At 46.0% G+C, this 25646-nt stretch overlaps 1 protein-coding gene across 1 annotated transcript in view; it reads right to left on the reverse strand.

The window, feature by feature from the left end:
* The window catches only part of LOC129341007 (transmembrane protein 132C-like), a 189531-nt gene that overhangs the window by 56971 nt on the left and 106914 nt on the right, over positions 1-25646 (reverse strand). The window contains exon 4 of the mRNA XM_054995873.1: positions 9341-9527. Coding sequence (XP_054851848.1) covers positions 9341-9527 — 187 coding nt within the window. The remainder of the gene's footprint in view (positions 1-9340; positions 9528-25646) is intronic.

Genomic DNA, 25646 nt, shown 5'->3' on the forward strand with positions numbered 1-25646 from the left:
AGTTCTCTACAGCTAGCCCTCTTTCCCCAGGATTTACCACCTGACCTCTGTGTCCAGGGACATTTGTCCTGTGTGTGGTGCCCATGTAGCGTTTCCCAGTTAGCTACGTAAACATCCAGCCATTGCAGGGCTTCAGTCCAAGCTACTCTTGATACCAAAGTAATAGGATTAATAGCCAGGTCATTTTCTGGACATTAAATAAATGATCTGGAGTCTGGATCATGCTCCAGGCGCCTTCTATATGGTTAGGGATGGCAAGTCTGGGTTGAGAAATTCCTGGAGATTTCAGGGTGGAGCCTGGGGAAAGACCTCAGTGGGATATAATGCCACAGAGTCTGCCTTCCAAAGCTGCTATTTTTTCCAGGGAAACTAATCTCTGTTTTGTGGAGAGCAATTGTAATTCCAGGAGATCTCCGGGCCCCACCTGGAAATAGGCAACCCTATGGTGATCTATCTATTAACCATATTTTTATCATGTCTCTCCTACAAGGAGCAAAGTCTAGCATACATGATTCTTCCTTCCTCACTTTAGCCTCACAACTACCCTGTGAGGTAGATTGGGCTGAGAGAATGACTGGCTCAAGGTCATACTTTGAGTGTTATGACAGAACGGGGATTTGAACCCAAGTCTCTCAGAGTCGAACCACACGATACGAATTACACAAGACCGAGTGAGTGTCAGGAGTCCTGTCTTACCCCAAATGCCCGTGTCCAGCATTCTGTCAATGAGCACGTGTCCTGGTTCAGGCACGCATTCAAAATTTTCTGCTCCAGTGTAGCCACAACAGCGCATGTACGCGGTCACGATCAGTAAGTCGGCAATGCAGAGTGTCCTTATTTCCTATATTTTTCACTTCATATCTGTGCGAAGTGGAGATGCATGATGGGATATCTTGGAGGTATGTGGAGAAAACCCGTGCCACCGCGAACACGGGTTCGATGGAGGTCCTGAAGTCCTGGCGCGTGTAGTTGAAAACAACATTGGAACACGTGTAAGTAAATTTTTGTGTCATTCGCATGTAATTCGTATTGTGTGGTTCGGCTGTCAGTTCCTAGAACAACACCATAGCTCCTATACCCTCTGGCCTCTATAAACTGCTATTCCTCATCTCTTCCTCTCATATTCTTAATAGGTCTAATTTTCAGCACTTCATGGCTGACCCTATCCTCCTCTTCAGTTATTAGAATGTTCAAGCACATTCTGTGACATCACTGCAGCCCAGCCAATGGTAGTGATGGTAGGGACTTCATAGACAGGCAGACCTGTAGGCAGCTGGGTACAGATAAAATTATTATTCCCCCCCTCTTTCCGATTGCTGACTAACTCCAATGACAAGTTGTCTCCTTCTTCTCTGGGACTGGGGGGCTTGTTTTGATCTTCCTCCGGAAGGATTTATGTTGGACTTCTTAGAAGCATCAGCTTGACAACCAAGAGGCAAAATGATATTTAAGCCTTCGTCTGTATTGGAAAAGGCAGCGAATTCCAACAGCCAATTCTGTCAACAGGACCTCACGGGCAACGTTGCAGCTGCCATGGCAGCAGGAACAAGGAATATTGGAGAAACTTCAGAACCGGCCAGCGTCAGACCAAGCCAGCAAACTCTCGCTCCAGATGCTGTTGCTTGCAAGCAACATTAATAGAACGACACTTTCAGTCCCATGGCTGCCAAGAACTGCAGCCACCATATGTGCCCGTGGTTGCTGTCTTTCACATGCCAGACCCGACCGGGGAGGGGGGGGCAAAGGAGCAGCTCTCCCTGGGACGGAAGGACTGAATGCGGCAGCTGAGAACTCTGAAGAAGTTTGCAAGAGAAACAAGAAACAGGAGGCTGAAAAAGCCAAGATATTATGTGGCCAGTAAAGGTTGCTGTCCTTCCATCTCAGACAGCAAACTGCACCCCTTTGAGACTAACCCTAACTGCTGAGTGGGTGGGAAGTGCTGCTCTGAAAAGGATAGTTTGCAAAATAAGCATACTGAGAAATATCTATTATGATGACCCTTTTACTGTTTAATCCATCTGTGATTGCAACAGTTCATTCCCTCCTTGTTAGCTGAGATTTCAGAAAATGTCATCGCTAAGTCATTGCAGCCCAGTGTTTTCCACTGTAGTCCATCTTTTTTTCCTCCTTCAGGTCTTGATTTGTCACAATTTTTTAAGAATGTAATCAAAACATGGGAAGGAAAATGGTAGGGTATAGCCTGAGCTTGCCAGATCTCAGAAGCTAAGCAGGGTCGGCCCTGGTCAGAACTTGGATGGGAGACTAGCGGGGATGGCTGGGATATTTTGCAGTGGAAGACAACAGGAAACCAACTGTGCTTCTCCCTTGCCTTAAAATCCCCTTGTTAGGGTCGCTGTAAGTCGGTTGCGACTTGATGGCACATACATGCGTAACTGCAACACCAGGCTGTCCAGTATTAGTCAAAGTGTTACCAATGCCTCTTCCCTCCTGTTTCCAGCTTAAGTATTAAATTATGGCCTGTAGCTAGCAGCAGCAGCATTGCTGACTCAGCCGTTAGTTGTCACCTCTTGTTTGGGGGATGTACATTAAATATCGTTTCCCTTTGGAGTCAAGGACTGTTTTATCTGATCAGAGTTATTTTTCAAGTTTAATTTTTATGAATACGTTTTTGCTATTTCCTAAAAAGCAAAGAGCAATCGCTTTGGCCGCAAAGCAAATTGCGGTACACAAGTGCCTCCCCCGCCAGAAAAAAGTCCTGAGTATTAATATTTGATTCCAGAATGCCACACAATTAAACAGTTAAGCTTTAACCAAAGGAACAAAGGGGAAATCTGCATCTTCCAATTGCTAGTCCAACCATGACATCATCCTGGCTCAGCTCTTTTCAGAAGCCTCAAATGGAAGAGTGTGAGGCTCCTCCCTCACTGGTGCCCCCCCTCTGACGGCCTACCATCTTGTCAGCTCCCCAGGTGGACGTCCTCCAGCCTCAAATGGGCAGAGAAAGGAGTTGCACCATCCTGTGCCTTCTCGAGCCCTGGGAGTGACAGCACGCTCCAGCTGCCTCTCCCTCTTCAGCCTTCACAGGAACCTGAATTTAAAGGCCTCCCCTCGCCCCATCTCCCTGGCTCTGCTCCCACTAGCCACCCAGCCTCCCTGACTGGCCCTGCTCCCAACCTGTCTGATGGGAGGGCTGGGTAGACGCTGCAGTCTTCTGGTCCCGCCCACTCCATCCCAGCCTAGGGCGGGGCATTTGGTCTGCTCTCTGCTTAGTTCGCCTCTGCTGCTTCTGCACCCTCCCCAGTGGTTCGCTTGGCAGCTTGAGGCCTGTGCCTGCCTGGCTTGTGCTGCTGGCAATCTCCTGTGGACTTGGCTGAGGTGGAGCTGCCTGGGCAGCTGCAGAAGGGTGAGTGAGCTGAGTGGCTGCAAGCTGTTCCCCAGGGTTGTGCCTGGGCGTTGGCTCCTGCTGGCCTAATGGTGGAGAAGGCCTGGGGCCCTGTGGAGACACCTACAGCTGAGATATTGCCAGAGGTGGTGTTGCAAGGCTGGAAGAAGGAGCCTGATGCTGCAGGGGTGGGGTGGACAGGAGAACGGCATTGCCAGACAAGAGTCCGGGAAACCTGTTACTCCTTGAATCTGTTTAGTGCAAGAGAAATTGATGGATGTATGCACTAAAGGTACAACCGTGGACAGGATGGCCTTCTAGTTTCCTTCACTATTCGTGGAGACTGGATGAGAACAGGGTGAAGCCTGTTCATATGGGACATCCCAGATGCTCTCCCTTCATGCAGCTGCTCAGGATCTTGCAAACATCTGTATGAGAGAACATCCTGGGACTCTGGTGACACAGGGTGGCAGGACAGAGTGGATCTGTGGTGGCCCATTTATGGGAGATGGCTTGGAAACAGGGACAGAAGAGTGGCTTGAACAGGGGCGGCGCCAGGATTTCTGGTGCCCACGCGTGCCCCCCGAACTGTGTGATGACATCACTGCATGTGACATCATCATGCAGCAAGCCAACCACATTGGCCAGTGAGCGGCTGGGATGGCGGGTGGAGGCTGCCCGTGCTCCCAGTCGGGCATGGTGGTTGGCTGGGGAGGTTCTGCATGACGCCCTGGATGCCTGCTGTGCCTAGCCCGTGGCTGGTGCACCTGGCCGGTGGCGTGTCTTGGCGGCAGCGGCGGCGGCGGTGCGGGGCTGACAGGCTGCAGCAGCTGCAGGCCAGGCACATCACCTCTGTGGTGTGCGCCCCCACCCCGGCACCCCCTCCGGTGCCCCCTTCAGTGCCTCAGCGCTTGAGGCGGAGGCTGGGCCTGCCTTAATGGGTGCCTGGCCCTGGAGCACAAGGAAGAAACATTACATGGGCTTGGAAGCAGAGAGAGGAACTGAGTAGGCCCACAGCCTACAGGAGCCCTGGTAAGCATGTCACTGGGCCTAGGAAGAGAAAGAGGCTAACTCCACCTCTATTCAGATTGGGATGGACACCACAGGAAGACCCATTCAATTCCTTGATCTTTCCCCAAAATTCAGAAACAGACATTCTTTCTGTGAATACCCCTAATTACCACACATGCAACCCAACCCTACAAATACAGACCTAGATTTATAGGTATCGATTTTACTTCATTGCTAATGTGCAGTTATAACAACTCGCATAGAGGTTGTGCACCCAATTGCTTCCACTGGTTGCTTTCCAATCAGCTGAAGTTGGGTCTCAATATTACATCCTTACCTGTATGGACTACCTATCCAGTTAGCACAAACCAAAGCAAGAGAGGATGATGGCTACTGGAAGGTTCTCTTCAGTGGGCAAAATGGGCAGCTGCATGGAACGTGTAAGAGCTGCAACTTTCCAGTCGCTGCTTTTGTTTCATTTTATAACGTAAACATTATGAGTTCCTTGTCAATCCCTTGTCAAGCTCAGCTTGTCTGAATCCTTTACAAAATGCAATTCTTTCTCTCACAGCCCTTTGTTTGGAAGATAATTAAGATGATGGAATGGATTTGTATCATACTTCATAGGTCAAGCTTTTTGGAGCAATTCCCAGGTGCGAGGATAGGACAATTAGGAGAATTTTGCTACATCCTGCCCTTTTCTGAGCTCACTGTAGCATTTTAGGGAACAAACCTAAGCAACTCTACTCAGAATTAAGTCTTGTGTGATTCCACAGGGTTTAATCCCAGGGAATTGCTCTTTGGATTGCAGCCTGAGACTAGTAACAGCCCTACAAAGAATGTTGAGAGAAAATGACCTGCCCGAAACCATCTCATGAGTATCAGGACTGAGTGGGGATGTGAATGTTGGTTTCTTCCATGAAAACCTCACACTCATGCCAGAGTAAGTTCTATAGCTGCCAGAGGTGTACGTACATCAGATCAGGAGTCTCAAAAGCTCATACCCTTGAAATCTAGTTGGTCTTTAAGGTGCTACTGGACCAGAATCTTGATCTTCTACTCTAGACCCATATGGTTACCCACCCGATCTGAGAATAGTAAGAATCTTAGAATGATGGTTGTTGTGGGTTTTCCGGGCTGTATTGCCGTGGTCTTGGCATTGTAGTTCCTGACGTTTCGCCAGCAGCTGTGGCTGGCATCTTCAGAGGTGTAGCACCAAAAGACAGAGATCTCTCAGTGTCACCAATCTCTGTCTTTTGGTGCTACACCTCTGAAGAAGCCAGCCACAGCTGCTGGTGAAACGTCAGGAACTACAATGCCAAGACCACGGCAATACAGCCCGGAAAACCCACAACAACCATCGTTCTCCGGCCGTGAAAGCCTTCGACAATAAATCTTAGAATGATTGGGTTCATCTTTGGGGGGAGATTGTAGCCACGTGGTGGAGCATGGATACAGGTGGGCATGGGGTGCAATAGGAAGACAAACTTTGCAGGGCATCTTGCAGGTCAAGGAACCTTGGCCAGGTTATTGGTGCCCAACAATAAATTTAGTGACCCCTTTATTGAAGGGATCTTGGGATGGGCAGTCTCTCAACCTCATCTAACTCACAGGATTATTGAGAGGAGAAAATGGTGTTTGGTCAGTCCATGATTGTTGTGTTTAGGGAGAGGGGTCGTGATTCAGTGGAACAGCCTCTACTTTGCATGCAGAAGGTCCCTGGTTCAGTCACTGGCACCTCTATTTAAAGGGTGAGAGAGTAGATATTTGAATGACTTCTACCTGAGATCCTGGAGAGCTGCTCCAAGAATGAGCAGGCAGTAGTGATTGTGATGGATCAAGGCTCTGATACAACAACAACAACAACAACAACAACAACAACAACAACAACAACAACAACAACAACAACAACAACAACAACAACAACAACAACAACAACAACAACAACATTCCATATACCACCCTTCAGGATGACTTAACACCCACTCAGAGTGATTTACAAAGTATGTTATTATTATCTGCACAACAACAATCACCCTGTGATGTGGGTGGGGCTGAGAGAGCTCTGGAGAGCTGTGACTGACCCAAGGTCACCCATCTGGCTTCAAACGGAGGAGTGAGGAATCAAACCCAGTTCTCCAGATTAGAGTCCCGCACTCTTAACCACTACACCAAACTGGCTCTCTCAATGCTTTACAAAGTATGTTATTATTATCCTCACGACAATCACCTTGTGAGGTGGGTGGGGCTGAGAGAGCTCTGAAAGAGCTGTGACTGACCCAAGGTCACCCAGGTGGCTACAAGAGGAGGAGTGGGGAATCAAACTTGGTTCTCCAGGTTACAGTCCTGCTGCTCTTAACCTCTATACCAAACTGGGTCTCAGAAGGTAGAAGGCACCTTCACATGTATTTAGGAGAGGCCTACACACCATCCATCATAGCGATGACCATTTTGCTTTTGTGTGTGTGTGTGCGTGCATGGAGGAAATTCATGTAGCACATGTTGATGTCTCAGGTCCAATCCCAGGTACCTCCAATTAAAAGAATGTTAGGGGACAGGTCCTGGGAAAGATTTTTCTGTGCTTGAGACCAAAGTGAATCACCCACAGAGCAGACGATGCTGAGCTAGATGAACCAACGGTTCATCTTGAGGGGAAGAGCCATGGTTCAGCTGAAGGTATATGCTTGTGGCTGGGAACATAGTTTCCTCCATCTGCGTACAGGTGTCTGCACTGGGGCAGAGGGGAGGAGGTGTCGCTCTGTGGCTAAGCACCTGTTCTGTGTACAGAAGGTCCCAGGTTCATCTCCTAGCATCTCCAGCCAAAGGAGCTCAGGTAGCTTGGGGGAAAAAGAAAGACTCCAGAGAGCTGCTGCCACTCAAGGCACACAGCACCAGAGAGACCGACGCTTAGGCTCAACATAAGGCTACTTCTTCGATTTGTACGTATTTGGAACAAGTTCATCCTTAGGTGCACTTAATACTAAATGGACGGGGACCTACGTTTTTCCTGCAGAATTGGAAGTACTTAACTTCCCCGAAAACACGGAGCTGTTTCCACTTCTTAGCAGATGGCAGCATCAAACTTTCCCTTTGACTCTCTCTCTGTGATTTGGAACAAGAGAATTGCCAAGGAATCAACTCGGCAGGAGATTAACGTTCAAATGAAGAAGAAATGAAAAGGAGCCCGGCTGGAACTGCGGAGTTAGCGGAGAGAAAGCAGCGAACATTCCCTTTATCTAGTCCTATTCCTGCTCACAAAGCCAATTTCGACCGCTGGCATCTTATCCACCTGGATTCTATTAGTGCGGCGTGTTACAAACAGTGCCAAGACTTATCACTCGGCATGGCAACAAAAGGCACTTAGAATTCAGAAGGCATTTCAAAGTATATTTTTAGGAGGCGTCTCAATACTAGGCTAAAGCCTGGTTTTATCTGGCGAAATGCTCTCGCTAGATGAAGGTCGCTGAGTTTACAATTAAGCACTGAGTAGTCCAAAAGCCACTTCATTCATTTCTTTCAATGACAACCAAAGCCAGAAACGCTTGCTGGTTTTGGAGCAAATTTTTGGCAGGATCGAAACACACACCTCCTTTTTGGTATTGCCTGCAAATATGTCCACCTGTTCATTCATATTGATCTTTCCTTTTCGTTTTCTCAAGTTGTCTTTCCTTAGGTATCAGCAAAAAGTTTCATTTTTTAAAAACCATTTCCATTTTTAAATGGTTTCAGTTCTATGCACTTCACTGCTGACTTGGTAGATTCATTTGCATCATGTATGCAGAATGCAAGTTATCCTATAATTTGGGGCAAGGAATCAGAAAGTGGCGCCAAAATAACAAATGAAAGGTTCAAGTCACATACAGAAAAACCAGTGAAATCAAGCAGGAACGCTCATGTTTGGAAAGAAAGGGAAGTGGCAAACCATATTATCTAGCCAATCACCTTTGACTTCGTGAGGGAAAAGAAGTGAAAATGATTTTAAAATTTCTCATGACTGCTCTTTGGAAAGATACGGCCAAGTGGGGCAGGCATCCTGGAAAGGCAGACTGGGAAGAAAAAATGGCCCAGGAAAAAGGGCTCCACTTTGTGCCCTGACCTCCGAGGGAGATAGAATAAGGCTGCCAGCTGGTCTTATGCCATGAAAAGTTTGGCCAGGAGTCTTCAGAGCCACTCAGAGCTTAGTGCCATACAACTCCTTCCCCATGTGGCACAAGGAGAGGGCTATCCCTTGCTTGGGTCTGGGGGGGGGAGGGCGGGCCTGGTTGTAGGTGCAGCCCCCCAGGCCATCAACCCCAGAGAACATTTCCCTGTGGCCTTAGTGGCCAATCCACCCTTGGCAGTCCTGGTCTGTATGGACGTATAAGGACAGCTTTATACAGGGGTCATTTTGTAGAAAAAGAGCTGGAAGAACTCATTAGCATAACTCATTAGCATAACTCATTAGCATATGCCACGCCTCTTGCCATCACCGGAAGTGTGTCATTAGTATGACTGATTTGCATATGCTACACCCCCTGACATCACCTAATCTGGCTGTTTTGGACCCAATCCTGGCCATTCAGGGCCGAAATTGGGCCCAGGATGGCAAAAAGGGGCTGAAAATGGCTGAAAAGGGGCCCAAAATGGTCAGGATCAGGCTGCTGGTGAGCGGGAGAGTGATTCACCACCCGTCAGAGGCCCGATCCAGGCCAAAACGGGCCCCAAATGGCCGAGAGTCAGGTGGGCGGGGCCACCTGACATGTAGAACCGCAAAACCCATCTTGAATTCAGCTTGGAGGACAACTGTAGTTACATCCCCGATAAAGATGGTGGTGCTATTTCTGAGTCCCCATGTCTTCGTTCTCTTAATGTGAATATTAATGACAGCTTGCAGGCCTTCCCTTTGGATGAAAGAATTTTGAATGACAATTTTCACACAAAAACAACCTTGACATGGACGAATGCCAACAAAAACTGAGCGTCATGCACGAACGTGTGCTTGCTTACCATTGCCAGAGGTACGATCCCCACAAGATCTTTTTGGCAAATGAAGATTTCAGAGAGGGCTGTGTCCGTCGTCCTCTTTCGGGGATATTCCACCTGCCAAGTGATTGGCTGGGTTCCCGAAAGGCTGCTGAAACTGGTTATTTCAAAGTTCAACTGCACCACTTCGCTGAACATGCTGTTATTATTTCTAAAAGGAAGGAGGTTGGGGAAAAGAAAGGAGAAAAAGCATTAGATCGAGCAGAATAGCAACCCATGCGTACTCATCACATTGATAATAGGGAATAATGTGCACAATAGCAAATGTTACTTAGTTGTGTTGCTGAATGGACTTGCAGTTCTTCCCAAGCCAGACTAGTAGGAATACTTAAAACAATGCATGGGGGAAGAAAGAAGTGGGCCATCTGAGATAAGGTGGGAGATTGGTGGGAGCCATGGGCACATGTTTTATTATTCTTTATTTATTAAAATATTTTACCCTGCCTTTCCTCTTGGTTTAAGGCAGAGTATGGTAACCATCAAAACATTACAAGTTAAAAGCAAAATAAAACAACAAACCTCAAATACCTCCCTCCTGGTCTTCATAGCCCATCAAAAGCCCTGACAAACAAACAGGCCTTGCAGCACTTCCTAAAGATTTCTAGAGATGAATCATCACCCCTCACCTCTTCAGGAAGCCCATTCTACAAAGTGGGAGCCATGACAGAAAAGGCCCCGCAGATGCAAAGTGCACCACTCTGAAGTGTGGGAACAGCCAACAGGAGGCAGCCTGAAGACCATAGTTTGTGCACAGAAACATAATGGAAGGAGATGGCCCTTCATATAGGTGGGCCTCAGGCCATAAAGGGCTGTAAAGATAATAAACAGCACCTTGAATTGAACTCGGAAACAACCTGACATCCAGAGTATCTATTTCAAAGTGGGAAATGTATGCTCCCATTGGATAACCCCTGACAATAGCTGGACTGCCACATTCCAGACCAGCTGTGGCTTTCGAGTTGTCTCCAAGGACAGCTTAACATAGAACATGTCACAGTAATCCAGCGGTCAGGTTACAGAACAATGGACCAGCATGGCCTGATCAGCTGAATTTAAGGAAGGAGAGGGTTGGGAAACTGGATGCAGCTGATAGAAGGCTGGGTCCATGAGCACCCCCAAGCCCTTAACCTGTTCTGGAAAAGCCAACTCCACTCCATCTAGGCTACGTGGATCTGGTCTCTCTAGAACATCAGCCTAGCATCACCTCTGTCTTGTCTACACTCAACTTCAGCATGTTCTGCCTCAGGGCCAAACTACAAGTGACGCCTGACACTAATTGAACACTTGTCAGCTTCCCCCAAGTTTTGATGGGAAATGTAGGCAGCTTGGCAGAATGTTGGACAAGTGACAGTTGAAAAGTCCATTGGACAGCAGTCAGAGAGCCAAGCTGCAAGTCCAGGATGCCTACATTTCCCATCAAAACTTGAGGGAAGCTGACAAGTGTCCAACTAGATTCAGGCATCACTTGTAGTTTGGATCTTAGTCACCTGACCACAGCCTCAAAGCACCGGTTCAGAACCAAGATGGACACATCTGGAGGCCTGGATAATGAAATATAGAGATGGTTGTCATCTGCATATTGATGACATCCCCCCCCCCAAAACTCTGGACAATCTTACACAGCAGCCTCATATATTATATTAAAGAGCATGGGTGAGAAAACAGAACCCTGTGACACTCCACAGTGCAAATCTAGATGATTTTGCTCCTCTGGTGGAAACTCTTTGGTGGAAATGCCGGTGAAAACCACCAAGGGGCTCCTCCCTTAATACCAACTCTGTATTCCAGCTGCTCGATAAGAACAGAGGGGTCAACAGTGTCAAAGACCTCTGGAAAATCAAACAGTATCAACAGAGAAGATTGTCCCCTGTCCAGCTTTAAGTGAAGAGCATCCAGCAGCGCAACAAAAGCCATCTTGATATCAAACACAGGCCTGAAACCAGTTTGAAATGGGTCAAGGATGGCAGAGCGGCTCTAGGTGTGTTGTCCTATGAATGCAAGCACCGAGTCATTACTGACACATGGGGGGACGTCGCATCACAACGTTTTCTTGGCAGACTTTTTGTAGCAGGGTGGTTGGCCATTGCCTTCCCCAGTCATCTACACTTTACCCCCACGAACCTGGGTACTCATTTGACCGACCTCAGAAGGATGGAAGGCTGAGTCAATCATGAGCTGGCTACCTGAACCCAGCTTCTGCCAGGATCGAGCTCAGGTCGTGAGCAGAGCTTGGGCTGCAATACTGCTGCTTACCACTTTGCGCCACGGGGCTCTTATGATCATATGGGACAAAAATATATGTAGTCTTTCCTCCCTGATGTCTTTGAATCAACTACATGGCATCACTATCTACTGAGACAGACACTTGGTCTATCTAGGACAGTTTTGTCTACTCAGACTGGCAGCATCTCTCCAGGGTTTCAGGCAGGGTGTCCCACATTACCTCCTACCTCAGGTTTTTAATGGGAGGTGCTGGGAATTGAACCCTGGGACCTTCTGCATGCAAAGAAGATTCTCTGAGCTGCAATCCCCATCCCTCTTTGGTTACTGTTCCTTTACTGCCAAAGGGAAATATTTAATATAGCTTTCCCCACCCCCCTTTACCGCTGATATCTCGTTCAATGAAAACTTCAATTATTATTTTTGATTACTTGCTTTGGAGTCTATTTGACCCTCCCCCTCCAGTTTAGTAAAGTACTTTATTTTTTGTTCTGTTGGTTCCAGCTATCAGGCAGTTCCAAATGCTGTGTAACAAGGAGCTGTTTTTTCAGCTGAGAATTCTTAAAACATTAGACCTGGTTCAGGACAAGGGGTTATTTGTCTCTGAAGGTGTATTTCTTTTAAGCGGTTGCTTTCCTACCTCTTGATCTATTTCAGTCGCTGTTATGAGAAAAGTAGAAAGGGGGGGAAACGGATGTTCTTGGAGGGCAATTTAAAGATGCTTGAAAGTGGTGTGAATTTGCAATGGCTGCATTACTCAGAAGAGCAACAGCAGGGAGTAAATTCTCCAGGCCGTCCTGTACAAGCGATGATCAAACATCTGCCTTTCCTGGTTTAGGATATAGAGTGCCCCATATTTCAGAGTGGGAGAGAAAAAGTACACATGCCGTGCTTTATATCACCTTTAAAAATACGTTACTGCATGTTTGACATTCTTCTGCGACTAGAATCAGGAGCCAATTTTGTAGATCTCTCAAAACGGAAAGAGAAGTTTGTAAAACTCAAAGTTGTAGAACAGCAGGGTTTGAGTCCGGTGGTACCTTAGAGGGCAACAAGATTTTCAGGGTCTAAGCTTTTGAGAATCAAAGCTCCCTTCTTCTAATACTGGTTTCTGAAGAAAGGAGCTTTGATTCTTGAAAGCTTAGACCTTGAAAATATTGTTGGTGTCTAAGACGCCACTGGCTCAAATCCTGCTGTTCTACTACAGACCAGCACAGCTATCTACCTGAACCTATCAAAGCTGTATGGCATGCCCATTTACTTTGGAAAAAAAAGTTGGACCTGATCCACAGAGACAGATTGCTAATGGACTCCACCACCACCACCAAGCAAAAAGCATTGTTCCCCGGTCTCAACCATTCCTTTTAGTGTACGTATCTGCTCCAGGACAAACCCCAGATGCCTAAGATCTGACCCCTAGCTTTGCCTCTGGACCAAACTTCCCTAGACAAAGATGGTCTACCCACCATTCCTTCCACCAGCCCTGATGCCACCATCTCATGAAACCAAATGCCATTATTTGTAGTTAAGCATGACTAGGATAATCATTGATTCTCTATACACCATTTTCCCCCATTCTGTTAACAGTTCAGAAAAATTTCTAAACACACTCAGCTTTCAAAACATGAAGATAGTTGTGTGGTACAATGAAATGAACATTTTATATGCATAATAGGCCAGTCCTAGAATTTCTGGGAAAATGGAAAGCTTTTTATGATCATGTAGCTGAAAACTAAGAGTAACAAAAATAATAATAATAACATAATAACATTCGATTTATATACTGCCCTTCAGGACAACTTAATGCCTACTCAGAGTGGTTTACAAAGTATGCCATTATTATCCCCACAACATAACACCCTGTGAGGTGGGTGGGGCTGAGAGAGCTCTGAGAGGGCTGTGACTAGCCCAAGGTCCCCCAGCTGGCTTCAAGTGGAGGAGTGGGGAATCAAACCCGGCTCTCCGGATTAGAGTCCCGCGCTCTTAACCACTACACCTGACCAAACTGGCCAAAGAACAACTATTACTAAAAATGATAATAGATGGAAGGGTACTTAAATAAAAGTGGAAAGCTAGGAGATGCCACTTGAACCCGGAACCTTCTTCATGTAGTGTGTAGGCATTGGTACTGAGCGACAGCCTCCTCCACTAATAATAATTCTGATGCCTTATCATGCACCAGATGGACTATTATAGACCTTCCAGCTTAGTATTGTTGGCCCTGCCTGGTAGTAGCTTTCCAAGATCTCTGGAGAAGAAGAAGCCTTCTACATTACACTGTTTTAACTGCAGATACTGGGTAGAACTGGACAACTCCATCACACAAACTGGGGGTCTCCACCACCGAGTCACACGTTCCTTAATCCCGCATGTCGATGTCTCAGGTATAAAGCTGACCATTCTTATTCAAAACATGGACAATATTTCTGCTTCTCCGTCCTGCTTCAAAACTAGAGAAGACCTGCTGCTTCTGTAATCCGCCCAGGAGATAAAGCCACTTGCAAATCTTTTGCCTTCGGCTCCATTGATAGTTTACCTTCTCTGCTTTCTTTTTCCCTCTTTTGTTTTCAGTTTGACTGAATTCTGTGGCTTCTAAACTCTTAGGATGCAGAGCATAAAAACAAGCAGATTTTAAAGGAAGCAGTCACCATCTCCGTTTGGGAGAGATTCCCCCTCAACTATTATTTCGAGAAGTCAGGTTGCTAGTTAGCATTCATCCGGTGTGGAAAATCTCCTTGTGGCTTCAGAAAGCAACCAGGATTTTCTGCTGCAGGATACAGCAGCAGTTTAAGGGCCTTTAAGCTTTAGAGAAGGGCTGCCAGTAAGAAGAAAAACCTCTTCAGGAACTCTCAAGAAAGGCACCTGCTTTCTGTGTGCTCTCTATAAAAAAAAATCCAGAAATGAAAATGAAACAATGGAGAATTACTAATGCATTTGTTTCCCTTTGGAATCAAGTTTGACTGATTGCAGGGTGAAGGGGGCAAGCAGGGCAAGAGATGACATGGGTATGAGATGGCCAAAACTTTATTGATTACAGCTTTACAGAGCATTGGTACCTCATGTGGCTGGGATCCAAGCATTGGGTGACCTGCCTGCCAGCCAATGACCACCCCACTTCCCCTCAGCTCACCTGCTGAGGAGAAACCAGAGGATGGCAGCCAGTGGACATCCACATGGACATAAGCCTCTGTGTGGTTCCCCTGCCATCTGGGAGTGAGAACGCTCCAGCAGCGCCCGAGCTGGGCTTGCCCCTTCTGTTTATAACAACAACAACAACATTTGATTTATATACCGCCCTTCAGGACAACTTAATGCCCACTCAAGAGTGGTTTACAAAGTATATCATTATTATCCCCACAACAAAATTCCCTGTGAGGTGGGTGGGGCTGAGAGAGCTCCAGAGAACTGTGACTAGTCCAAGGTCACCCAGCTGGCTTCAAGCGGAGGAGTGGGGAATCAAACCCGGCTCTCCGGATTAGAGTCCTGTACTCTTAACAACTACACCAAACTGGCTCTCTCACTCCCAAGATCTCTTAAGGAGATCCCCAACAATGGGGAAACACTGCTGTCCAGCCATGTTTCCCCCAAAAGGACCCATGCCAAACCACCTCCACAAAGCTGTGACATGAGATTAACCAACCACCAATGTCTCAAATCAAAAGAAACCCCAAACCAGAGAGGCGAGAAATCAAACGCATTTGTACCACTACCAAGGAAGCACAGGGAGGGAGGGGGAGATGCCGACTCCCCTATTTAAGACTCACCCGAAGACCCAGCTGGAGGCTGTCCACGCCAGCTCCACCTGCAAGAGGCCTTTCCCCCACCTGGCCAGGCAGCCACTGATTGGCCTGCTGGGCAGCTGGATCCCATTGTCTCCCACGCTGTGCCAGGGGGCCACTGGGAGCCACCCAGGCCAAGCAAGCATAGTGGCCACCCTGTCCCAGGCACCATACCCCATGGCCCACAGTCGGCACCATTGGGTACATCTGGGGACTTGGGCTTAACAGTGCAGCCCTAAACAGAGTTGCAGTTGAAGTTCATAGGTTTAGAAGGATCAGCTGTGTCCAGGATTGCACTGCCAGTGTACAAGCCTATGGCCAGCGTTGTAAATGGGTTAGGACAGCAACTAAGTGCCAAGTTGGCATCACTTGAGGAGATGCCAGTATTACATGAAAATACACTGGCACCTGGGGTTTAGGATTGCACTGTCGAAACCCCCAAATTGGTGGTGGTGGGAAGATCAGATATGGAGAATTTTAGATGTAACCCTGGTACTAACCATTGAGAAAAAACAGAAACACAGAAGACAGCAAATAGGCGAATGAACTGGTATTTTATATTACAGAAAACTCTTTTTGAACAACAGGAGAATCTAATTAATAGAAAAGCAGTGCTTTCCTGCTTCTGTGTTTCACCTACTCCTAAATATAGCATAATTCCACTATAATAGCAGCTTTTAAAAACATTGCCAATGCACAGGTTATTTAAAAGACAGAATTAAATGCAGCCATAGCAATCTCATTGTGGCTATCCAGAGGGACATTCTGTTTATTTATGTCCCCCATTCTGACATGGAGTGAGAGGTTTCACCTCTTTGGGGAACCCACAAACTCTCTCTCTCTCTCTCTCTCTCTCTCTCTCACTCACACTCACACACACACACACGAGTTATGTGCGTATGTCAATCTTGCCAGATCTTGGAAGCTAAATAAGGTTGATGCTGGTTAGTTATTGGATATGAGAGACCACCAAGGAATACGAGGGTTCCTATGCAGGGGCAGGTAATGGCAACCCACTTCTGTTCATTTCTTGTCTTGAAAACCCCAGCAGAGGTTGCCATTCGTTGGCTGAGATGGCACTATACAAGTATGTATGGACACAAAGAGATAATAAAGGCACTTTCTGTTTCTTTCAGCCTGCAAGGGATCCCCTTTGGCAACTGGGAGGGTTTTGGATGAACTTTGGATGGTTCCTGCATTTCAGTGGAAGAACAAAGAATGGAGATTGACAATAAGTTTGTAAGCTTAACTTTATTGCTGCCATGTAGGGTTAAAACATGTTCTCTGGGAAGTTTTGTTCATCCAGAGAACATGCTGTAACCCTACACCACAGCAATAAATTTAAGCTTTTAGCTTTCCGGCTTCTCACTGAGGAAGTTTGCAAGACCAGACCTTTAAGAGATCTGCCTTCTACTCTCCTATCTTTTTCAATCTTGTAACATTAAGCCCAGTGAAGAGTCCCAGTGGGCTCAAAAGTTTGCTCAGTGCTTTGTGTTAATTTTAATTTGGTCGGTGCAGTAAAAGGTATTACATGGATTTTGTCCTTGCTTAAAGGAGCACGATGCAGTTCTTGGGCAGTATAAAGGTAGCTTATAGGTAGATGTTCAGTCAAAAACTTCAGAACCTTGGAGAGCTCCCAGGGACTCTAAGTTGCCCCGATGTCATCCAAAGTTCAACTGGGTTCTTTCATGCCAAAAAAGACTCTGAAGACTGGTTGAAATCTGGCACTTTTCACTATACCGCTAGCCATGCTAAGCTGAAATGTGTCCTGTTTGCTACTTTTTAAACAATTTATTGAACGTGTGTGTAAGAGAAGGAGCAAAGTGTTCGCTTACCAGCAGTGCTAATCAACCTTTGCTGCTGTCAGGCATAATCTGTCCTCTCTATTTTTAACCAAATGATACAACAATAAGGGACAGGAAGCATCTCCTTCTTTCCACTTTGTCTTTGAACAACACCATTTAGCCAGATCACGACCGCTGCATGGGATTGTCAACGAAGATCAAAGAGTATATGGACAGCATTTCCTGAACTTGAGTTTTTTGCGTCATGGTGATGCCGCATCGTCAATGAGATCTAGGCCCTCACTCTGACATTTTTTGGTTAAAAATAAGAGGTGGAGGAAGCACGCAACGTAAGTAAGGAGGGGCATTCATGAATTCATTTGCTTTCTCACTTCGTCAGAAATACCAGTTTGACACCCCCCTCCCCAAAATTGCTGTGAAGTTTCAGCTCGGCCCTTTTGTTTACTTGTGACAATCTGCTTTAATTATGGTTGCAAATGAACTTCTCTTTTAATTTGTTTAGCCACATATGTCCATTTTCCTGGGTCTGTCCAGAAGACCCTGTAACTTCAACAGTTCCATAGCTGTGAGAATTTCGACAGATGCAGAGAGAGGAAAAGCTGCATTTACAGAGTTCTCTTCCCTTCTAGGAAAGATACTGGAAACCTGCCCTCCTTTCTATCTGGTCATCTTTATTCCCCCCTTCATTAAATCCAACCTCCCAAAGGAGAAAAAAAGAAAAGAAAATGATGCCATTTCTGCGGTCTCCCACTGCAAAACTGTATGTTTGCTATCAACCATTATTGTTATTGTTGTTATTACTGATATAATATATCATCGTCATGATTTATACTCTGCCTTTCTCCCCAGGGGGACCCAAAGTGGCTTATATTGTTCTCCTTTCCTATATTTTATCCTTACAACGATCTTGTGAGGTAGGTCAGGTAAAGAATACATGACTAGGCCAAGGTCACCTAGCCAGCTTCCATAGCAAAGTAGGGATTCGAACTGGTCTCCCATCCTAGTCTAACATCTAACCAAACGTCACCTAACTAATTTGTATTCTACTGTTTAACGTTGGCTATTTCCAACACTGCCATAAGCTTCCTGAGCAAAGAGGAAGACGACCCTAAAGTGAACTCTCCGCTCGTAGAAATCAGATGAAGTGCAAATTCATTTTAACATATTCTTTGCTTGTTCACACTTGAGACTGCAGGGAATTGTGTTACATGGGGCACGAGGTGAAGCTGGAAACCATCATGCAACAGGCAAAGTGCCTTTCCGGATACAGCAACAAGGAGTTTATATTCCCTAGGAGACGGGCAGCATCCGTAGCATTCAGGCAGCCGCTTTCCCCATTCTCGAACTACATCTCCAATCATTCACCTCCTTCTTGAAACTTGTAAGCTGTGACCTCACTTGGCATTCAATCCTGTATCTATTTTCTGTAGCTGCCCCCCCCCCCGCCCCAACAGTCAGGGCTTCAGTTCTCTGCATCTGTCTTTGCCGATCCCTGAGACAAGTGGCAACAAAAGAAATTATGAAACAGACGCAAATATATTTTTCTTTCCTTTTTTTAAAAAAGCCCATGCCTGCTGACTCTCCAGATCTACCACTAGGGAAGCTGCTAAAAACAATCTGATAAAATATTCAATTTTATTGTTTAAACTTTTTTTAAAAAAAATAAAAATAAAAATCAAGACGCAACACAACCATCCAGCAGAAGGATTGCTACCTTTGAAATACCAGCTCGGTCGCTGTATTTCTTTCCAAAAACCAGGAGAGAAGGTATAAGTGGCCCTACTCTGGTGAATTATACCTGTCATAAGGGCAAGGGTATGCCGGTACTACACAGGCAGGCAGGCTGGAAACAGAAATCCAAGAAAGAAGCTGGTGCGGAGCTGAGCGACAGAGGAAGAAGAGCCAGAAATCTGGAAGAGCAATGGGAAGACGAGATGGCCTCTTCTAGTAGAGAAACCCAGGCAGAAGAAATCAGCAGGTCATCGTGTTCATAGTGCCTGTGTGGTATAGTGGACAAGAGAAGAAGCCTTATACTGAATCAGACTCTTGGTCCCTCAAGGCTGATATTGTCTACTCAGGCTGGCAGCTGCTCTCCAGAGGTCTTTCACATCACCTCCTGCCTGGTCCTTTTAACTGGAGATGTTGGGGATTGAACCTGGGACCGTCTGTATGCAAAACAGAGGCTCTTCCACTGAGCCACAACAAGTCATCCTTTCAGAGTCTCTCTATACATTACTAAGTACCTAGATATGCTCAAGAGCAGGATTGTATGTCTAGTCCTCGATTCACTTGCAGGCTATTCTTGCTCAATGCACGTGAATGCGGATTTTACGGGAGCTCCCTTTGTGTAGCTGCATCTGCAAGTGATTTGGAAGGGCAAAGCGCCATTTCTGCTCTGTTTTTGCTGCAAGAACAAGTACTGTAGGCTCCTTTAAATTGCCAATTTGCATTTCTTTAAGGTGTGAGAAAGTGTCAAGATCTGTATTTCAATGAATGGATGTGGGAGGTGGGGGAAACTGGGATACTCTTAGCAGTTGAGAAGGAACTGATATCAAACACGTGACACAGAGCAAATTGAAGTGTGATCGCGTGCATGGAAAACATGGGAAATGAGGCTCACTTGAGTGTCCTTAGGTATTTAGTAATGTGTAGAGTGACTCACAGACTAGGACCTGGAGACCTGATTTGAGATTTCACTCAGGCTCATCATTCCCTTTCATCCCATCATATCTAAGAGGGTGTCATTTAAAAAGTGAGAGAATGGAGGGTGAGCTATTGAGTAGACAGACTGCTCTGTCGACCACAGCATCTCCTGACTGGGTTTCCCAGGACAAGAGAATCTGAGCACTGATTTATTTTCAAAATGTATATGCTGATTTTCTACCGTTAATGGCTTCAAAATAAATGTGAACAAAAATCAATGAGAAGAGTGCCTCAGTGCCTTTGACAGGGTAAGTGGCACTTCTAGTTGTCTTGGCCTGAGCTATGGTTGGAGGGCTCAAAATGTCAGAACCCCACTCCCCCAGCCTGGAACCTCAAACAGATTCCTTAGATGAGGGGGGACTGGAGAATCTCAGGATAACCTCCTCCTCAGACAGAAACCAGGGGGTTGAGGGGACTGCAAATTCTACCAGTTTGGTGTGAGAGCCAGTTTGGTGTAGCGATTAAGAGCTCGAGACTCTAATCTGGAGAATTGGGTTGGATTCTCCACTCCTCCACTTGATGCCAGCTGGGTGACCTTGGGTCATTCGCAGCTTTTAGGAGCTCTCTCAGCCTCACCCACCTCACAGGGTGATTATTGTTGTGGAGATAATAACAACATACTTTGTAAACTGCTCTGAGTGGGTGTTAAATTGTCCTGAAGGGCGGTATATAAATCGCATGTTGTTGTCGTTGTTGTTATTATCTTGCTGAGGGGCAGTTTAAGCACAAGACACTGCCTGGCCAAAAATGAAACAAAATGAATGCCAGTCAGGTAAGAACCTGGTAAAATATTTTAGAAGAGAGTTAGGGCGGCTAACTAATGGCCCCATCCATGCCTTGGGCCCTGACCTGGATAGCCCAGGTGAGCCTGATCTTGTCAGATCTCAGATGCTAAGCAGGGTCAGCCTTGGCTAGTAATTGGATGGGAGACCTCCAATGAAGACCAGGGTTGCAGAGATAGGCAATGTAAACCACTTATGTTAGTCTCTTGCCATGAAAACCCCACCAGAAGTCGCATATATCAACTCTGACTTGAGGGCACTGTCCACCACCACCATGCCCTGGAGAGATGCATAATTTATGACAATGGGTCTTCCAAGAAGTTATTGACTAATCTCATCCACACCTGGCCTCACTTCCCCTCACCCGTTTACCCTGATTAAGCAACATTTAACATTATTCACCAAACCTGATCGCTTTTCCCAACCCATACTCACAGAGGCACCATTTACACCCATTATTCACTTCGGGAAAACCCATCCAATTATTGTTTTCGGATCACAGCAGGCTCAACTGAACAGTTCTTGCCAACTTCCTGATTCACCCACTTGACAAGTACCCCTGCTCTGCCCTGGGGGCAGCCTTGCTGCTGAGCCCCAAGTCAGCCAGTAGTCCCAGTGGCTCTCTAGGCATAGGCAAAACACATAAGGATAATCAAACTAATAAAGTATTTTTCCCATGGCACCAATCACTTTTTAAACCCTTTCTCAGTCTTGCACATATGAGCAACGTTGAGCAATCACATAATGTACCACACGTATGTCAGCTAGTCCTTAGGAGATGCTCAGTGCAATCCTATGGAGAGTTACTCCAGTCTAAGGCCATTGACTTCAACGGGTTTAGACTGGAGTAACTGCATAGGATTGCACTGGCTAAGCAATCTGCAAAAGATTGGATTTACATTGGATTTAAACTGCCTGCTTTTGTTCATTGCTGGGAAAAATTGGCACTCCATCTTTCCATCATTCATCATGACATAGCTTTGGGTATCAGGGTTGTGAAACTACAGTACATTACAGAACCCTAAGATTAAATGGCTGGTGAGAAATGTACGCTCCCACTCAGATGACAAGAACAGTTTGGTGATAACCTCTTACGAAGGCAGAATTTCTTTCAAGGGATAACACGGAGCAGTTCGTTTTGTGTTAATTTGGCGTCTATTAAAGCTACATCTGCATTTGATTCTGGAGGGAGGTGGTCAACCCAGTTTTAAGGCCACTGAAGTTTCCCTATGAGCATTCAGGGAAGAAATACATGTTTCAAGGAAGACAGAGAAGCTGTTTAAAATGGCAGCTCTACACCAAGTTCTGTTTCTCTTTCCATGATTCACATTAGAACATACTGTTATCTATGAATAGGAAGTGTCAGGGAACACTGGGAGGCCCTGTAGACCTGCAACATGAGCTGCAGAATATCCATTTATGGTTGCCATTACAGATTCCAAAAATAGAAAAGCGTCCAGTAGCATCTTTAAGACTAACCAAGAAGAGAACTGTGATTCTCGAAAGCTTATGCTACAGTAAAGTTGGTTAGTCTTAAAGGTGCTACTGGATGCTTTTTGATTTTTGCTACTACAGACTAACACGGCTAACTCCTCTGGATCTATATTACAGATTCCGATACAGGACCCCGGCCCGAAATAACCAAAGGCTTCACAATCTTTCACCCCTTCTCACCAAAGATACCAATGAACCTGTATGGAAAACAAAATGTAAAACTCCAGAGAAGGATGCTACCCCTTTAAGACCTTCACTCTTCAAAGAGGAAGTGAAGTCTGTCATACATGGCAACACTGGATATACTTGAGCCCCAGAAGTCATCAGAACAACTACTCCACCCCCTAGGAGCTCTCCATGGTGCTGTCGATTTTGCCTCTTCTAGTACTTTCCAACTGTCTGTTGAAACTTGGTGTCAAGTGGGTTGCCTAATTGAGCAGATTACCTATTGTCTCCAGAGCTATCATATTCAGATCGCCAAAAAGATTATTGGAGGAAAGTGCCCTCAAGTCATAGCTGACTTATGGCAACCTCTGACAGGGTTTTCATGGCAGGAGACTAACATGGTTTGCCATTGCCTGCCTCTGCAACCATGGTCTTTGTTGGAGGTCTCTCATCCAATTACTAACCAAGGCTGACCCTCCTTAGCTTTTGATGAGAGATCAGACTCACCTGGGCTACCAGGTCAAGGATCAAAAAGGTTATAACCTGCATAAAGCCCCACCCAACTGGTCAGAATGCAACACTGGATAATCACTGAAGTTTTGCCTGCTGAATCTTCCACTAGGATTTGAGTCCAGTGGCACCTTAGAGACCAACAAGATTTTCAGGGTGTAAGCTTTCAAGAGTCAAAAGTCTTTTTTCAGGTACCTTCTTCAGAATCTTCCAGGGTCTGGCTTAGCTCTTCTTCAAAACAACTGAGAATTCTACATCAGCTCTTCCTTTTCAGGTGGTCCTCAACCCTGGATTTTATTGTAAGCCATGGTCCACATGACTTTCAATAATCCTGTGTTCTTTACCCATAGCTTTTGCATTCCCTCACCCTCTCATCACTTGCCACTGAGCTTCCATGATTATTTATATATTTAGAAAATTTATATGCCACCTTTCTAGAGATCTGCTTATGGCAATGTAAGACCACATATTATAATTACTCCATGCTACCTAAGAATTCCATACTAGGGATATACTTTTGAACATATTAAGCTGCCTTGTATTAAATCAACATCATTGTCTATAAAACGTAGCACTATCTACTCAACTGACAGCTGGTTCCCAAAGTATCAGGAAAAGGTTCAGTCTCTGCTACCTCAGGATTTCAGGCTGCAGAGCAGGGAAAGACCTCCCTTTATAAGGAGGGAGCTGTTGTACCAAATGGATAAGTGGTTGGGCTGTGAATCAGCACTCTGCTAGTTCAAATCTCTCTACTGCCCTGAGGTCAGTAGGTGCCTTGGATAAGCTGCTCCTCTCAGCACCATCTGTACTGTGGGAATAATAATAACACTGACCTTGTTCACTGCTCTGAGTTGGCCCCTAATCTGTCTAGAAGAATGGCATATAAGTGCAGTTGTTGATGATGTTATTATTGTTATTATTATTTGCTGCCTGCATTGCTCCTAGAAGGAGCAATGTAACTGACTTAGTATAAGGCTACTTCATATCTACAAACAGTGACATAATCCTGCATTGAAAGCTGGCCGCCTTTCATGGCCCTTAGTAGAGAAGTTCTTGCCGATCCCTTTTCCAAGAAAATAACATTACTAAGAAATGTACTGAAGGCTGAGATAATTTAACAAGATATTTTTTTAAAAAAAGAACTCATCACCAACTCAGCTTTTCCTCAGAAAAGCAATTTTCATATTGTTTGTGTTTGTCCTTGGAAACACTGTTCTAAAATCACAGGAGCTGGAGAGAAGAAAATAGACCTACTTCAATTTCAGCCTTCCAAGAAATAAGGTGCAATTCAGTCACAGCATTCATTATCTATCAGCTGCACCCCCGTTCCCGTCTGCACGAGGAAGGCAATTTTGGTCACAACTTTCTATAAGGCGCTATAAGCCCCATCTTAAAGTCCAAAGCTTTAACCTTTTAAAAATATGAATGCCACGAAATTGTGCAGCTCTGTGTTGAAACATGGGAGCACATCGTGATAGGGTTTGTCATGCCTCAGGAGGGGTGAGCCACCTTACGCTGCCACCACTCTGGGATTTAGGGTCCCTTGGGAAGGCCCAGAGTACCATCCCAACCCTTCTGACCTCCTTAGCTTGGCCAATAAACAGGCGTGAGGACCCAGCAGAGTAACAACAAACAAAAGGGTTTATTTACAAGGAGGTCAGTTAATCCAACAAACAAGCAAACAAGGTGCCTTAGCAACAATAGATGGGTGAAAGCAAAATAAACCAAAGGCTCCAGCACGACTGAACTCCCTGTCCCCCCTCTGTCTGCCAGGCCTGTCTTCTCACCCTACCTGGATGAGGGCCTCTCTCCCCCTGGCAGAAACCTCCTCTGGCCTGCTCCCTGGGAGGAAGAACACAGGCTTTTTTCCCTTCCAGACTTATATAGCACTAGCCACCTGTGTTCTGATTGGCCAAAAAGGGTACCAAAACGGTCCACTGCTAACAGGCTTTTGAGGCCTTGCTAGGCCTTCCTGGCACAGCCAGATCATGACAGGATTGTCAGCAAAACATAATGGGCCACAACAAACATGGTCAGTGTGGGAGAAAGGAAACAGGTACCAGCTATGTGTGCCATTTGGAGGATGAAAGGGGGGTTTCCTCAGTACAGTTTATCAGGAAAAAATGGTCTGGAAATTTGGGACAGGAAACGCCTTGGAGCAAAAAGCTCACCTAGTAGCTCAGATGCATTACTATCTGGACTGAGACTGTGTTCTCTCCCAGAGAGGAAACCCAAAGCTGGCCCTGGTTAGAAGACCATAGGGTCCTCCCTGGCTCATACTCAGAGGCAGTAACATTGACTGTTTCCACACGTCCTTAAAGGGACGGCCCATTCACCAAACGCTGGTGGCTCTTCCACTTGACTCCAGATGTCTCTGTTTTCAAAACGGTGGCAAGCTGTTTGGCTTCCATTTTTTAGACAACGAAAAAATGGAAGCCAAACAGCCTGCAACCGTTTCAAAAACAGATTCTGGAGTCAAGAGGGGAAGCCGCCAGCGTTTTGTGAGTGGGCCGTCCCTTTAAGGGCGTGTGGAAACTATCATTATGACTGCTGGTGAGGTAAGACAGCAAGAGGGAGAGGTAGGCTTGCTACGCCCCTCGGGCATGAAAGTGGAGAAAGGGGGTTGTGGGGGCATGTGCTGGAAGCACTTACATGTTGTGACGGGAATGATGTCATTCCCAGCGTAAGGTGGAAACAACGGGTCACACATGGGGCTGATTTGGTAAAAATCGGCCCCAAACACTAGACTGTGTCCCGATTTTTATCTAATCAACTGTACATGTGACTCGTCACTTCTGCATCATGCCGGAAA

Source organism: Eublepharis macularius, chromosome 13, assembly GCF_028583425.1.
Source record: "Eublepharis macularius isolate TG4126 chromosome 13, MPM_Emac_v1.0, whole genome shotgun sequence".
Classification (NCBI taxonomy): Eukaryota; Metazoa; Chordata; class Lepidosauria; order Squamata; family Eublepharidae; genus Eublepharis; species Eublepharis macularius.